Consider the following 17617-nt stretch of genomic DNA (forward strand, 5'->3'; position numbering starts at 1 on the left):
GAACCACTATAAGAAACTGAATGGGTTACAAATACAGGGAGAAAAGTCACCTTTACTTTCTAAGTTGCAAGTCAATCAATTAGCAAATCATTTTTTAGCTTCTTGTTTCCGTAGTAGTTACATAATGATATCACTCTTCAGGACCTTTCTACAGCACAAAGCTACACGGGTACAGACATCATCTCAAGTTATGTTGGTGTTGTTGAGTGCCATTGAGTCGATTTTGATTCATAGCAACCCCCTGTGACAGAGTAGAACAGCCCCCATAGGGCTTTCTAGGCTGTAATCTTCATGGAGGTTGCACAGTGGTTAGGAGCTCAGCTGCAAACCAAAAGGTCAGCAGTTCAAATTCACCAGTTGCTCCTTGAAAACCCTATGGGGCAGTTCTGCTCTGTCCTGTAGGATCACTGAGTCGAAATTTATGGCAACATGTTGGGTTTGGTTTAATCTTTATGAGAGCAGATTGCTAGGTCTTTCTCCTTCAGAGCAACTGCGTGGGTTTGAAAGAGCCGAGTGCTTAACTCTTGCACCTCCAGGGATATTTGGTCTGCAAAGTGTTTTGGAGCCCTGGTGGCACAGTGGGTCAGGCCTCGGCTGCTAACCAAAAGGTTGGCAGTTCAAATCAAGCAGCTCCTTGGAAACCCTATGGGGCAGTTCTACTCTGTCCTATAGGGTCGTTATGAGTTGGAATAGACTCGACAGTGACAGGTTTGATTTTTTGGTTTTTAATCTCTATAGAAGCAGATTGCCAGGTCTTTTGCCTGTGGAGCTACTGGGTAGGTTTGAACCACCAGCCTTTCAGTTAGCAGCCAAGCACTGAACAGTTGGGCCACCAAGGCTCCTTCTCAAGTTAAAATAGGTTACAAAAAATTTCCCCCATCATCTCACTCTATCGTCTTTATCTTCTCTCCGTACATATCTGAACAACTGCTTTCTATTCTGGTTCAGTAAAGTTCTCCTTACCCTAGAAGCAAAACTTTTGGCTCCTTCCTATCTCCATACCTTCATTCCTTTTGCTTTCCCTTTAATTAGAATGCTGGCTTCAATCTGTGACCATTTACAAAGCCATCCTATCCGTATAAGCCTGGTCATGAAGGTAGTAGTGATGGTGATATAAAAATAATAAAAGATAGCTGCCAGGTATTAAAAGCTTCCCACGTGCCTGGAACTGTGCAACATGAACTCATTCAATCTCACAGAGAGTCTCTTAAGGTACTATTCATATCACCATGTGACCAGTGAAGAAACTAAGACTCAAACAGGTTAGCCGACTTTCCCCAAGTTCAGACAGCTGACAAGTGGCTGAGCAAGTATACCTGTTAGACAACAGAACCTGAACCCTTGAGTATAACGCTATTTTACCCACACTAATGCCATTTTTTCCTGATACCCCAGCTCCTAATCTCTCTCATCCCGCTGAAAACAGTGCTGTCTGTACCGCCTACCAGAGCACAGAAGTAGGTATTGTCAGATAATTCTGCTTTAATCTGAGGCACGTTAGTCTCAACACTCCACAACTCGGCTGTAGATTCTTTGAAGCCATGCATGTATCTTAATCTCCTTCTCTAAACTCCCAGCACAGGGTTCAGCATACCACACGCCTTGAGAAATTCTTGTTGAAGGGTTTATTCTAAGATACAGTTACTGATTTTTAAAAGTGCATGCTTAATTTATATGTATGAAATGACAAAGTCATATATTTTGCATGGCTTGTAAAAGCAAATGACTTAAATTTGGTGTTCCATTTGGCTCCAGACTTTTTTTAATCCAATATATAAATTCCCAAAGGTCAAGTTTTGATCACTGTGGGTTTTTTTAATGCCACTTTTTTTTTTTTTTAATGCATTTGCTCTTTCACTCCTGCTGGCTTGTGCTTACACTTTAATTTTGTGATTAATATAATGAATCATGTCTGGTACAGACATTATCTCAAGTTATAAGCTGCTAGCAACATGAGGTTGGTCTTGATGTATATCAGCCTTTTATTAACTGTACTCTTAGGCCCTTAGAAACACTTAGGTCTCTGCCTTTCTTTCCCAAGAAAGCCGCCTAGGGAAACAGGCATATCACTTCTACTATGCAAACAGGCCCCTCATCTTTCCTTCTGTTTCATGACAGTAAAATCACTGAGGATTATTCCACCTTCCATGGGAGTCTTCTCTTTAGTATCTGACCTCAAATGTGTAGCAAATAAATTCATATTCATTGGCCATATTTCTTCTTCCAGGGAGAAAGTTATCTAATTGTCCAGTGCTGGGACCACTTATAAACCCAATTCAATGTTTTGGTTACCTTGAACCTAGATGACCAGGAGACAGGGCCTGAGCTTTCTTTCTTTCATACCACTTGCAGGCCAGCTCTTAGTGCCGAGTGGGTATTCACTTACCAATAAAACATTAACTCTTAAGGTTCGGAATCAGATTTTGGGACTCTTGGAACACCCTCATAGAATTAAGGCCCACAAATATTTCAGTAATTCGGGAGGACAATCTGAGTTTGGGGCTTCATGCTTTCCCAACTGGGAAATAATTTTTTGAGAGTTATGGAGGAAAACAGAAGTTAAACTACAAGCATCAGTTATCAAAGTCAAGTTGACTTGGGTGATGCCTGAGAAAGAAGCACATGAGTTGTCTGTCACTGCAAATTTCCCTGACACCCATTTATCACCAATCTACTTTGTCTCATCAGGGGATTCAAGACAAACATCAGCAACATAAAACAAAGTGGAGTGGCAGAATCAGTCCTGATTTAGAGATGATAAGTACCTATCAATGGAATCAGCATTGAGTTCATTCACCTCCTCCTTCAGGAGTTTACTCAAAAAAAAAAAAAGGGCCCAGAAATTCAGTTTAAATGCAGATTCTGAATAGTCCTTTCAGCCCACTAGCCTTTAAGCCCTGGTTCTTTCTCCTCTTGCTTCTGAAAGTCTGGAAGACATTCCTGATTGGAAAGCCCAAAAAATTGATTGGACATTTCTTGTAGCCCATTTCCCACAGAGCTGAAAGTACGATGCAATAAATACTAGTTGTCCTGAGATACATTTCTGTGGAGGCTTGTTCTATAGCCCAACTTCCTTTGTGTTTATTTAGCCAAATGGAAAATTCCACAATGGCAGACTTTGTATTCTAAAACACCAGTATAATGAGGACAGTGAGGGAAGGAGTAAAATAAACCAAAATAACATTTGAATACTGTTTAGTTTCCGATCCTCAGAGACATTCCTCAAATTTTTCATTTTTCTGGTAATATGAACTTCTCAAAATAGAGCTTACCGCAGATCATTAGAAGCCTTTAGTGTCATATTTTAAACACCATTTATTCATAAGCCCTATGACTGAGAAGAGTCACTTATACTTTAGCATGGATACAATTATATATGTTTCTGTTGAAAGGGGCATTCTCATTATGACTAAGGACCACTTTAGACTACATTGAAGTGGAAAGGGGGAACATAGATGAGGTAGAGGTAGCAAGCAATTATTTCTAGGGAGGCATAAAATGCCAAATATGTAACAATTACATTTTACAACCCTATATTCTAAAAACTTCATCGTATTTTATTACATAAGGAGCTTCAGCTTCAGCTGCGACTACCGTACAGAATATTCTAGCACACGTGCCTTGCTCAGATTCTTTAAAGAAAAATATTGAAGCCACAATCAAAATCTGCAGAAATTTGCAGAAACAAAGAAATAAAATATTTTGAAAAGGCTCTACTGTTATTACCATAAGAGGCCAAGGCATCAAAAGCATGCTAGTGCAGAGAAAATGAAGGGGGGTACTTCTGAAACTCATCTAATCTTAAAGTTGATTTTATGCTCAGGTTAGATGACAGCCCTCTTACTTCTCAAACAATTATTATAGATCCTCACCCAGCCATGGCTGGAGTCACACCAGGTAGCTTTGCCTTTATTTCATACATAGCATAGGAATCTTCTGGATCATACGAAATTAAAGTAGGTTGTATGCTAACACAGCTATATCAACGTAAGACATACTAACTTACATGACTGACTTTTACAGTGGAAAGAAAAAGGCTGTTTTGAAGCAGTTGTTATTGCCTCAATGGAAAAAAAAAAATCAATGGAAGTGAAATGAACAAGACATTTTGTCTGAGTTGCAGTTAATACCACTGAAGAGCTATAGATATTAAAAGGTCAACAAATAAATTAGCCAGAGTGTTATGAAATGAATGATTTGGCTTATAATTTTATTGAGTGAAAATTGTTCGCTGCCTATTAGACCAGGTAATTTTTATCTGGTGCCTCAATTACTGTTCCGTAAGCAATAATATAGTTGTAAGAGCTGTTGGTTCGATCGTGTGACCTCTGAGAAGCTGACTAGGACAGCTGACTTTACTATGATGGATAACTAAGCTTGGTCTCCACGAGGTGCCAAGCCTTCCTTTCCTGCAAGGGGATCTCATAAAAGAAACATTACAGCTTGATTCATTTTGCCAAAATGTTCGACTTTTCGAGTGTCAGCAGTTAAGTATAAATTGTGAAACCAGGTATTCCTGAGAAGAGTTATGACAATGGCTTTCCCCCTCTTTTTTGGTCTCCTAGCATTCGCTTCTAAATGGTGTCATGGTAATTGGTGAATGGGAGCCTGGGGTGCTTCCCGCCACAAATACAGTGAAAAATGGTGTCTGCACCCTTGTGAGGCTGACCTGCTTGGAGGTACAGAGCTGAACTTGCTAACCTCTGGTCAGCTCTTCTGATTCCAATTCATTGTACTGCTTTAAGGCCAAGGCTCCGGGTTAGGTCCTGCTGAGTGGCCTTGGAAATCAACTTTCTGATCAGGATAAAAGTCTCTGCTTAAAGAGAGGTGTCTTTTTCAGGGGTAGGTTGTAAAGTCAGCACATGAAACAAAAACTGCCTAGAGTCAAAATTATCCTTGAAAATCTTTTAAATCTCCTTTAAGTCGCCAAGGCCTGGGCCCTTAGGAACACAAAAGCTAAAAATTAACTACTTCTGTTTTTCTTTGCCTTTTGCCTGTAGCTCCCCTTTCCCCACAGCAAGGCAGATTAAGTATCTAGCTTGAAGGAAAAAGTACCACTGAATAAACAAAGATATTTATTTGTCATATATACATACGTGTATATATGTGTGTTTGGTGTGTGTGTTGTTGTTGTTGTTGTTACTGTTACTAGGTACCATAGAGTTGATTTCAACTCATAGCAACCCCATGTGACAGAGTAGAACTGTCCCATGGGATTTTCTTAGCTGTAATCTTTACAGAAGCTGATCAACAGGTAGTCTCCTGCAGAGTTGCTGGGTGGGTTCGGACTGCCAACCTAAACAGCTGAGTACTTAATTGTTGTGCCACCAGGGCTCTTTGTGTGTGTACAAATGCATGTATACATTTATGCTTTGGGACAAGCACATGTAGTTAAGTTCAGTAAGTGACATGTGCCCATGCTGGAACTTTAAGGATATTTAAGTGAGTCAGAGATACAATTTGCTTTTGTTCTTAAATTGTTGAACATCATCATTTATTATATGTACCTCCAGATGAGCGGTATCTGTGAATGATGATTCCCCAGGTTTTACAGATGGTCCTGAGTAAAACTGCAATTAAAATCCACTGCCTCGAGACGGCTGGGGCTGGGTACTTATCACTCCAATGGTTAATTGAAGTGTTACTCAGGGCTGAAAACAGTGAATGAGGTTCAAGACCTCCTGGAGTCTCTGTTCCTAAGGGTTTCAGCCTATAAGAAAAGGGTGGTTAGATGATTGGGAAGGTAGAAATGAATTTCCCTTGTTCCTCCTGTTACTTCTCCTTGAACTCATGAGTAATTATAGTCAATGCCCCTGTACATGGGGTGTGATACAAAGAAGGTTAAACTTAATCTCATTCATCAAGGGCTCAATACCAAAAAAAAAAAAACCTTAAAAGAGTTCCAAAACTCAGCTCTTGGAGTAGCTATTATTACAGTCCTACCACAAGGACTCTGCAACTAAAGAGAAAAAGAATAATCTCCAAGATTTTGTGTGTGTGGTGTTTTAAATTCTTGCTGCCACTTTCTCCTAGCTCAGCCATTTGTGAGCTAACCTCAGTCTATGCCACCGCTACCCGCCTCCCACGCCAAGCTTGAGGGATTTTAAAATGGGTTTGCAAAATTGCCTTTGTTCTTAAAACTCCTTTTGCTTAATTCTGGAGGCAGAGCTTAGGGTTATTGGCTCTAGAGTCCAATAGACTTGGCCCAAATCCATGCTCCACCATTTATGAGCAGTGTAAATGCCTGCCTCTGTTTCCCTGTCTGTAAAACCAGATTAATATCAGTACTGCTCCAGTGGCTAAATGAGATAACGCATGGAGTCTTTAGTATGGCACCTGACATATTTAGTGTTTATCAAGCAATAGCTAAAAATCATATTGAAAATCTCCACTTATTTTCCAGGAAACTTTGGCAGGTTATATGCATTTTTACAGCCAACATGTATTGTATGCCTCCCTGAGATACCATCTTATTTGCAAAAGTGTAAAAGATGCTGATGGGACTAATGTCGAGGAAGTACGGTGAGGTAGAAAGCCTCTGTTTACTAGCTGCATACAATTGAGCAGTTTACTTGACCTCTTTGAGCCTCAGTTTCTCCATCCATAAAATAGACATGACACATCAATGACGAGCAGAATAACTTACTGCAAAATAAATCAGTTCATGATAAAATAATCTAAAGAAAAGAGAATTATGACTTGTGGAGAGTCACGAACCTTTCAACAAAGCTAAGTAGGGTGTTGGTGGTGTGGTTATTAAGAGCTTGGCTGCTAACCAAAAGGTCAACAGTTCAAATCTGCCAGCCACTCCTTGGAAACCCTTTGGGGCAGTTCTACTCTGTCCTATAGGGTCACTATGAGTCAGAATCAACTCAACGGCAATGGGTTTTTTTTTTTTTCCCTGGTGGGGGTAATGCCCTTCTCACAAGAAAAACTACTTGCGTGCATATGTGCATGTGCAAACTCAGGACACACACACCCACATACACACACGTTTCTGCCTACAATTCCAGGGGATGCATAGATCTAAGGCTAAACTTCCAAGATAAAAGAAGCATCTGAGAGGTGGAAACCAGCCCCCTAAGGAGCCCTGATGATACAATGGTTAAGCACTTGGCTGCTAACCCACAGGTGGTGATTCAAAGCCACTCGGTGATGCCACAGGAGAAAGGCCTCATGATCTGCTCCAGTAAAGGTCGTTGTAGTTAAGTGTCGTCGGGTTGGTCCTGACTCATAGCGACCCCATGTACCACAGAAGGAAACACTGCCCACTTCTGCACCGTCCTTACAATCATTGTGATGCTCGAGCCTATTGTTGCAGCCACTGTGTTAATCCATCTCGTTGAGGATCTTCCTGTTTTCTGTTGACTCTCTACCAAGCATGATGTCCTTCTCCAGGGAGTGATCTCTCCTGACAACATGTCCAGAGTACGTAAGACACAGTCTCGCCATCCTTCCTTCTAAGGAACTTTCCGGTTGTACTTCTTCCAAGACAGATTACAGCCTAGAAAACCCTATGGGACAGTTCTACTCTGTCACGTGGGGTCGCTATGAGTTGGTAATTGACTTGGCAGCACACAACAATAACAACCAATCCCCTAAGATGAGTAAATTACCAAAACAGGGAGATGAAATTTCCTTGTAGGTTCTCTGGCAGCTGTAGGGGAGAAGGGAGTAAACAGCATTCCACGGTTTGTGTTTTTGACAAGAGAATGCAAAGACAAAATGCTTCCTGGACACGTGCGTTTTTCCGAAGAGTTGTATATACCATAAATCTTGCTTTCGTTTGTGCTTTTGTTTGAGTAAGGTCAGTTTTGTTTCTGGACATAACGTTAATAGAGTTTCCTTAAATTAAAACAATAAACAAATCTGAGACAGCACGCGGCCAGTGCCACAGCACGGAAGATAAAGATGTAGGGATTTTCTTTATCTTTTTGAAACTTAGTCATGCCCTTCCCTGCTCACAGGCAATGTGGTTATGCAAAGATTTCTTATTTGTATTTTCACTGATGCAACTGTAGGTTTTGAATTAGTGATAGTCTTTGCATAAAGACTAAAACAATAAAAGCATAATTAGAATACATTGTATACAGCCGACTCCAGTTTTATTTTGCCCCAGCTCTGTTTTTCTGTATTTATGATAAATCAGTAAACACCAGAGCTCTTTGGGGAGGGCGATTTTGGGTCTCATCTCTCCATTGAGCAAAAATAGTGCCTGAGACTAGAGCCTGAATTTCAATTTTGCAAGTGTACAGTTGAACTGAATAATACTTGGCACAATGCAGTGCACAACTGAGCCACTAAATGGCTGATTTACTAAATTATTATTAGATGAGCCCTTGCTGTTCCAAATGAAAGTGCAGTCACTGTCTTCCTTCGTGGTGTGTTCAAATTGTTCTGTGTTTAAATATTCAGCATGAGGCTAATGTGAACTGATGAACTGAGACTATAAACATTCACTTTCAATACAGACAGAGCGACAGAGATGCAACATATCATGTGGCCTGTGGAGGTGAAAATGATTTATATTTAAGGATGTTGCTGCCTACTTCCATTACTTTAAGGCACTCTTAATTAGTATGGTGTTTGAAATGACTAATTCCCGTGTACAGGAAGAGCAGCTTCATGGAGACTGAGGTTTTCGCGTGCCAATGAAGGGGAAGCGACCATCAGGGTTTGCTGCCTCTGTAGTTCAGCGCCTTGAGTTTTTTCACGGTGGGATGCACAGCACCATTGTGGTAATATGTCTGCCAGATCAACTATGGTTTTTGACATTCAGTGATTTTTTTAGATCTACTCAAAGGGTCTGTAATTTATCCCCCTACAATACAATCTGCCTATAATCCATCCTCCTACAATCCCATCCATCCCCCCACAACCTATCCTCCCTACAGCCCATCCTCCATAGTCCATCCTCCCCTACAACTGATCCCTCCTACAATCCTGTCCCCTACAATCCATCTCCCTATAACCCAGACCCCAACGATTCATCCCACTATAACCCAGACCCCCTACTACCCAGTCTCCTACAATCCATTCCCCTTAGAATTCATCCCCTCTACGATCTGACCCCTCTATAATCTAAAACCCCTATAATCCATTTCCCTAATGACCCATGCCCCCTACAATCCATCCCCCTTCAACCCAGTCCCCTTACAACCTATCCCCCCTGTGATCCACTCCTCTACAATCCAATTGGAGCCCTGGTGGTGCAGTGGTTAAGAGCTCAGCTGCTAACCAAAAGGCTGGCCGTTCAAATCCACCAGCCACTCCTTGAAAACCTTATGCGGCAATTCTACTCTGTCCTATAGGGTCGGTATGGGTCAGAATAGACTCAAAAGTAATTTTTTTTTTTTTTTTTTTACAATTCAGTCCCTCTATAATCCAGCCTCTCTACAATCCATATCTACCACACAGCCCCATGAGTTCCCCACCCCTTGTCTCAACAGCTTCCTCAATGACACCTGCTGGAATGAACAGCAACCCTTTGCTCCTTGGACAAATATAACCCCTCCTCCCTCTCCCCCTTTGAGGGCAGTTATAGGCAAGCACTTAAAATACTGTGATCACTTACAGTAGATTAGAATTTTTTATTGGTGCCGTGTTGCCATAACAACACGAAGACAGCAGATGACTTAAGCTAAGCTTGCAAAGCAAAAGGCTGCTCATCTGGCAGTTAAAATGAATACAGTTCATTTCACAAGTTTCCCATATGGACTCTTAGTGTATGGTAATGAGGAGACCATATGGTGAGAGAAAATGCACTGAGAACAATTGGGTTCCGCTGGCTGAGTGGGAAGTTGGGAGCGAAAACTCGGGTGAGAGGTTCCGGTGCGCTCTCTGGGTTCAAGGTTTCGTTGAGGTTTGTTTGGGATGGTTGTTTTCCATAGGGGGTTCGCATTTCTTAATCTGTTCCTTAATATGTCGACTGTGTGAAATGACAAACATCTTGCAAATTTTGCAATATCATTCATCACAAACTGTCAGCAGTGTTTGCAGATCTGACTTGCAAGATCTTCTAAATGTGTTGTTCTTAAAAGGCAACACTACTAAGTTTTTAGACAAAGTGCAGGAAAATTTAAGCACTTCTGACAAGCAGAAACATTAACAATAATCATTTTAAAAACACTTGCATCTGTTGCCTGCGTGTTTAGCTGTAAATAATGCTAGGATGTATAAAAGCTTTAAAGTAAAAAATGTAATAAATACTTTTTATTTTGTTTCATAAAGGACAAAAAATGCTCTGAGCCATGTATATGCACTATCTATATACGTGCAAAGCTATAGAGACTAGAGATGCACGGAGCCCATTCTCCTTACTAATAACCAGATTGGAAACCTGGGAGGACAGCTTGAAAAAGGCTCCGAAGTCAATTCTGTACTATACATGCTTCATAAAGGATGAATTTAAATGCATTAGTTAGACACGGTGAGCTAAATTAGAAGGTCAGGCAGGGCTGGGAGGGCTGAAAAAATCACACAACCAATGAGTGTAATTACTCTTTTTTAAGTCTATTAAGTGGTGTTGTTCTATCAAGGCTCAGGGGTATAGGACATGAAGAACAAGATAAAGTAATGTGTATTTATTACTCCCACTGGATCAATTTACTAGATATTTTCAGCTCCATAAAGCAAAATATACAAATGCAGCTTTTGTTACTTTTCTCAAACTGCTTTATTTTCTCTAAAAGAGGGACTGGCTTTTGCAGAAAAAACATTGGCCCTGTGTGGAGGTCCCCAGGCCAATTCCTCTCAGTGGGGAGTTGGGAGAAAGCTGGTGAGCATTTAAGCAGGGTGGCAGCTAGGTGTGGGTGAAGGACAGAGAAGCTAATCCCCTCAAGGCAGAATTACGTAGATTTCCAGATCTGAAGAAGTAGGAATTCAGTGTAGCAGGAAGAAAAGATTTTCAAGTTAGAAGACCTCAGTTTGCATCTTGGTTTTCACACTGGCTAGTCGTGAAGTCTAGGCAAGTTGTTAGACCTCTGGCAACTCTGATGCCTCATCTATGAAGTGGTAAGTACCCACGGTGCGGGGATTATTGGCCACCCTTCTCTGAAGTCTTGCTATCTGCCAAGAATACATGTTTGTGTAAATTATCTCACTAATTCCTAACAGCAATGCTGTGGGTTAGCTGTTTTACAAAAGAGAAAGTGAGGCTCGGCCAGATTAAGTCATGTGCAAAAATAGTTTGTGCTCATCTATGGAGCCCTGGTGGCACAGTGGTTAAGAGCTTGGCTGCTAACCAAAAGGTTGGCAGTTGGAAGCCACCAGTCACTCCTTGGGAACCCTATGGGGGCAGTTCTACTCTGTAACACGTGGGGTTGCCATGAGTCAGAATTGACTCTATGGCAATGAGTTTAGTTCTTTTATTTATTTATTTGGACCAAGTGATCAAGCTGGTTTTTGAAATTCACATCTGTCTGACCGAAAAGCCTACTCTCTAGGCCTCTATGCTCCTGAAGAACTCTGGTAAAAAAGTGGAAACAACCCAAGTGTCCATCGACAGATAAAGAGATAGAATACTATTCAGCCATAAAGATTAAGTCCTGATACACGCTATAACAGGGATAAAACTTGAAGACATCATGCTGAGTGAAGTCAGTCAGTCCCAATGAGACAAATATTGTATGATTTATACTGAATATCTGGAATAGGCAAATGGATACAGACCGAAGTTTATTAGTAGTTATAGGGGCTGAGGAGAGCGGAAAATGGGGAGTTATGGTTGAATGGGTACAGAGTGTCTGTTTGGGGTGATGAAAATCAAATGGAAATGGGGTGTGGTGATAGCTGCACATGGTGAATGTTAGGAACGTCACTGAAATGTACACTTTAAAATGGTTAATATGTCAAATGGTTTGTTATATAAATATTACAACAATAAAATTAAAAAATATATATAGATACATAGAAAGCCTTTGTAATGCACTGCCGAGCAGAGCTAACACAGAGCGCTGGCTAAGCCCAGGGTCTGCCTTCACTGCCTATTGAGCTAAAGCTCTCTGACCACTCGTGAAGACAGCTAACAAATTGAAAGGCGACAGAGACAACCTTTGTCTTCAGACCAGCAAGGCTCCTTGCCAGAATGTTTGTGGGTTGCATCATGTAACTCAGCATCTAAGTTTCTGACTAACCAGGTTCCCCCCACCGAGACATCTATGTTATAAGAGAAGTTAACCTTCACCCCAAAGTTGTTCACATGTTCCTTTCGCTCCTGCCAGGATCCTGAGTGGAAGGCAGGTCTGTATAAAACACAAATGGGACACAGTGATTTTAAAGCCTTGGCTTGCCCTTCTCTACGAGCATATGAAAAAGGAATTAAAAAAAAATCTGAGATTCACATAATTGTAGCATTTTAAGTTTGTGGATATAGCAACTATCCCTGATGGTGACTTTCAGGGACAAAATGATTTCAAGAGAAGGATTCTGCTTGCGCCCATTTTCTCATTTGGTAAATGGGAACCATGTCTGCTTTCACAGAGTATGTCACAAGAGGGGAGCTAGTAAAACAAAGCCTGGACACATTCTTGAAAAAAGCACAATGCAGTATACAAAGGCGTATTATTACGGAAAGCTGTCTGCTGGGTCACTGGAGCAGTTTCATTTGACAGAATATGTGGGTGGTTATATGAATCTAGTTTTGTCTATTCACAAACACATGGGTTTAATAAAGTGGAGTTTGTTTTTTAAGGTGTGTGGTCCACGGCTCACTGAAACACTCCTGTTTGACAAACACTGGCCATGATTCTAAGAAAGGCGGAGCCCCTTTTCATCCCTCTAGCAACTGACAGCAGGAGTATAAATCTCTCAAGTCCACAGGAATACCTTGTGCTTGCTCCATCCGCTACTTCCTGACCCTGACCTTGAACTCTTGCTCCACCTTAACATTCAGAGCCAAGAGGACAGCCATTCTGATTTGAGTCACATTAGAGCTTCCTGGAGTGGGCTCCCGCCAAAGTCCTTGCACGGTTAAGCGACTCGATGCCGGCTATGGAGTGTTTCCTTAGCACACAAATCCATTGTGTCCTTGATTACTCTCCTCAAACCCAGGAAAAGGGGCTGGGAATTTCACCATCAGGCCGCCAGGGACAAAGTGACACATGTCTTTGCTATTTGTCCAACATTTCTGACCATGACATGCAACGTCAAAAATGTTTTTAAAAGTAAATACACAACACCGAACCTTATATTCCTATTTCTTGCCTTCCTTTATGAATACGGAAAGTACCGCCTGGCTTCTTTAGATCTCAGCTCTGAAACTAGATCGTCTTCTATTTTTCAATAAATATTTACGGATGGCAGGCACGGGCCAAATATTCTGCCAAGGGCACACAGGAGATTGCCTTTTTATCTTTACATGATCCCTAAGAGGTAAAAAACCAACCCACTGCCGTCAAGTCGGTTCTAACTCATAGCAACCCTGTAGGACAGAGTAGAACTACCTGGTAGAGTTTCCAAGGAGCATCTGGCAGATTTGAACTGCCGACCTCTTGGTTAACAGCAGTAGCACTTAACCACTACGCCACCAGGGTTTCCCCCTAAGAGGTAGGCACTACTATTATCCCCATTTCATAGATGAAGAAACTGAGGCACAGAAGATAAACTACACACTCAACCACATACCAGGTTTAAGATTTTCTCCTCTGCGGGGACTGGATGGAAGAGCTGTTGGAAACAAGGGCCCCACTCTCACTCAATTGACAAATAATCATAGCTACCTTCTGTTGAATGCTAAATAATTGATAAAAAATAACAACCTGACAAGGTAGGAATGATCACATTCCTATTCGACAGGAAAGAAAACTGAGGCACAGAGAGAGAAAGAACTTTGACCCAGGTTGCATAGCTAGTAAGTACCAGAGCTCTGAGTTCCACCCTGTCCAATCTGACTCTCCAGTCTGTGCCCTCAACCCCTCCAGCAGACTCTAGAGGACTCAAATGTTAAATGTAAAGGGAAGATGGTGCCAAAATAGAGACAACAGGAAGAATCTGCCATTAAACCCATGCCTTTGTTCTACAATTAAGACACCTAAGGCACCCATCATTGGGTAGACACAAAATCATTGTGCTATAAAATAAATGATTTCACTTAGGAAATCTGCAGGAGCTAAATTCTTAGTAAGTAACTAACGAGTTCTAACTAACTAACCAACCAGTTTTCACCAAGTCGACTCTGATTCATGGCGGCCCTATGTGTGTCAGAGGAGAACTGTGCACCACAGGGTTTTCTATAGCTGATTTTTTTGGAAGTAGATCACCAGGCCTTTCTTCCAGGGTGTCTCTGGGCTGACTCGAACCTCCAAATTTTTGGTTAGCAGCCGAGCACGTTAACCATTTGCACCTCCCAGCAACTTCAGGTTCTTAGTACACCCATTGCCGTCGAGTCAATTCCGACTCATAGTGACTCTATAGGACAGAGTAGAACTGCTCCACAGGGCTTCCAAGGATGTCATCTTTACGGAAGCAGACTGCCACGTCTTTCTCCCAAAGAGCAGCTGGTGGGTTCAAATATCCAACCTTTCGATTAGCAGCTAAGCACTAATCAACACGCAACCAGGGTTCATTTCTGCCTACATGGCTCTATTCTTACTAGATGGAGATAAAGAGAAATCCTTCAACAGCATGGCTATGCTATGAAAGGAGACTGTCACTCATTATATAATTAGATTATTTAATTGCTCACCAAGAACAAGTCAGAGAAGGGGAAGAAGAAAGGCCTGTAAGACGGAGGCCCTTTCAAAGGCAAGGATGTAGACACATTGAGATATTATATGATTTCTTCCTCAGGTCAAATGCTTTCAAAAAGTTTTTACCAAGGTGAACTGTGTTCAGTTGAAGTGAGGCTGCTCCGAGAACCAGAAGGATGAGACCGAAGGCTAGGTGGTCCTTCCCTGAGATCAAGGTAGAGGACAGATGCCTTTGCTGATCACAGTCCTTCCTCTCCTTGGGCAGGTAGCAACCTCCCTCCCCCAGCTTCTTTCTGGACAAGAACAAGGCCTGTTCTGACAGGTGGCGCTGCCTACAAGTGCAGCAGGCACACAGGTAGGATTTGATGAAACACTGATCCTCCGAGGAGGTTCATTGGGCTAGGAAAGTTCCCAATTCCATTTTTATAAGTATTTCATGAGGATAAAGAGACCTAGAAATGACATGTCTCTAGACTACTGTGGCAGGAAAAAGGTCCTCTCAAATCCTCACTTAATTTATACTAGTTTTCCCCATGCGGTAAATGGAATTTCTCTTTGCTGTCGGCGAACGGTAGTTTTCTCTTAACCTGCCTCAGTGTCCTCAACTAACTCTGCACTTGAACTTCTTTAGAATTTAACTGCACTCTCCTCGGAGGCCTTGCAGAGCTTTGGTTACACTTTTGTTAAATGTGCCTATTATTTTCTACCATGCTTAGTTGTGTGTGATGATCGCTCTGACACAGGGCCCAAGCTCCTCAGTTTCAACTTGATAACAGGTACAGAACAGAAGTCAATGAAAGTTAATTTCCCTCTTTCTGCACTGGCAATTAATGACATATTGCTGCATGATACACACACACACATACACATATACACACTATACTCTGTCTTGAATTTTTGTTCAATTTTGCATATATTTGTACCTTATTTCCCAACTAGGTGGATTGTATCTGGAGGAAAGAGGCTCTGTCTTATTTTCCTAGTCATGAGATCTACCAATATGTCTTCTTTTGAGCTCTGGCTTTCTCCCATCGCCAGGGATAAGGATGGATCTTCACGTAGGTAGAAATGTGATGTACTTCTGTCTTCTTATAAATTGGTATGATGCAGTAATGGGAGCCCTGGTGGCACAGTGACTAAGAGCTCAGCTGCTAACCCAAAGGTCGGCAGTGGAATCCATCAGCTGCTCGCTATGAGTTGGCATCAACTCAACAGCAACGGGTTTGGTTTTGTTTAGTGATTAATAAATCAGACTCTGGAGCCAAGCTATACAGGTTTGAAACTCAGTCTAGCGATTTATATGCTGTGTGACGTTTAGCAAATTATTTAACCTCTCTCTGCTTATTTTATTCTCTAAAGTGGTGGTGGTAATAGTACCTACCTTGGGGGCAGGGTTGTTGAGAGGATGAAATGAATGACATATGTAGAAAAAAGTACAACACTGCTTAACGCCTAAGTATTTGCTCCTTTCATTTCTGCTTACCTTATAGTACCAAACAAAGCACAAAAATATGAGTTGTTTATCAATGAATAGAGTTTCTACAATCACTCAAGCCTGAGATTCCAGAGACAATAACCAAAATAGGAAGCATTCTGACCTTTGGCAAACGCTCAGGGTCTCCAGGGTGCCGGGGAATGACCTTCTGTAACCTCTGGAAACCATAATCAATGGTAGGTTCGTTCAGCGCTGCAATGAAAACGTCACACAATTAGGGCATTTTTAGGAAAAATGATTTGCCACAATGATGGTGCAGGAATAACTGAAGACTTCTAAAGTTTAGTTAATACTTTTGAATTAGATCATAAAATGCCCCTATAAATGATCCCTTCACTGAATATTTTCTCCACCTACTTCTGCCATTTACCAAGGTGAGGAGTAACTCGACCCAAAGAACATCAGTAGCAGGTCTTGAACTCAGCTCTTCTGGCCAAATCCTATATTCCCTACGTTACTACAAATATAAAGTAAAATGGAATTTGATGGGAAGTCTTAGGATTCACTTTAATCAGAAGCTGGAGTCAACATGCTCAAGGGCTTGCCAGCCTATCTACACATTGCAAACAGCAGGAGAATTCAAAGTACTTATTTAATTGCAAAATCTCTAGCTGAGCTCATCTGATACGATATTGTAATACCTTCTGTGGCACGGAAACCTGCAAAAGTACGGTGAGGGTAGTGGAACACAGCCGGAGGGGGGTCTTCTAGCATGGAAAGCCTATTCCACCCTTGATAGTCTACAAAGAGCTAGGTGTTGAAAACATCCTTGAGGCAAAACCCTCACAACTAAAATGACTGATTCACCAACATCAATGTTACTTCACGAAAAAGACCAACCTCTGCAGAGTACTAGCTTAGAGAAGCTGCACCTCCAAAAGTATTTCTCAAAAAGACTAAAAAGAGCAAATCTGCAATATTTGGAGACAGTGGGTTTTACTGTGCTTTTATGGACTTCACCCTCTTCAAAGCATCCTTAAGCCCAATAGAAAGTGGACTGTGGTCTATTATTTTCAAATTTCCTCCCTGGACATGAAATGTCTCACCTGAGTGGAAGAGCTGGACGCTCCATCCTCTGTCCTTATTTCTCATATCCTCTAAGTAGTGGGTGGGTTTTTTTTTTTTTTTCATTCTTTTTTAGTGTAACCAATCAGCCACATATTATCTCCCATACTGAATAAAAAGACAGTCTTTGTAATTCTGACATTTACTATACATTAGAAAACAAGTTGCCACCTGCTTTACTTAAAATGCATTTTCCATTAACCTAAATTTTAAAAGTAAGATTCATACTACTACTAACTTTAAAAAACTGTATTAAATTCAAATAGGTCCCAAGGCTAATGGAAGCAATTTGTATACCAACCCAAACTGACTGGCCCACTTTTCAAAATACAGGTATGATAATCTTGTGGTTTTAAAAGGACATTTAAAT

The 17617-nt window shown here is 41.3% G+C and overlaps 1 protein-coding gene across 8 annotated transcripts in view; it reads right to left on the reverse strand.

Annotated features, from left to right (window-relative positions):
- Positions 1-17617, reverse strand: part of EBF1 (EBF transcription factor 1) — a 443435-nt gene that overhangs the window by 23822 nt on the left and 401996 nt on the right. For all 8 annotated transcript variants that reach the window (XM_064278925.1, XM_010592220.3, XM_064278923.1 and 5 more), the window contains exon 11: positions 16286-16374. In XM_064278925.1, the coding sequence (XP_064134995.1) occupies positions 16286-16374 (89 nt within the window). The remainder of the gene's footprint in view (positions 1-16285; positions 16375-17617) is intronic.

The sequence above is a fragment of the Loxodonta africana genome, chromosome 2, assembly GCF_030014295.1.
Source record: "Loxodonta africana isolate mLoxAfr1 chromosome 2, mLoxAfr1.hap2, whole genome shotgun sequence".
In the NCBI taxonomy this organism is placed as follows: Eukaryota; Metazoa; Chordata; class Mammalia; order Proboscidea; family Elephantidae; genus Loxodonta; species Loxodonta africana.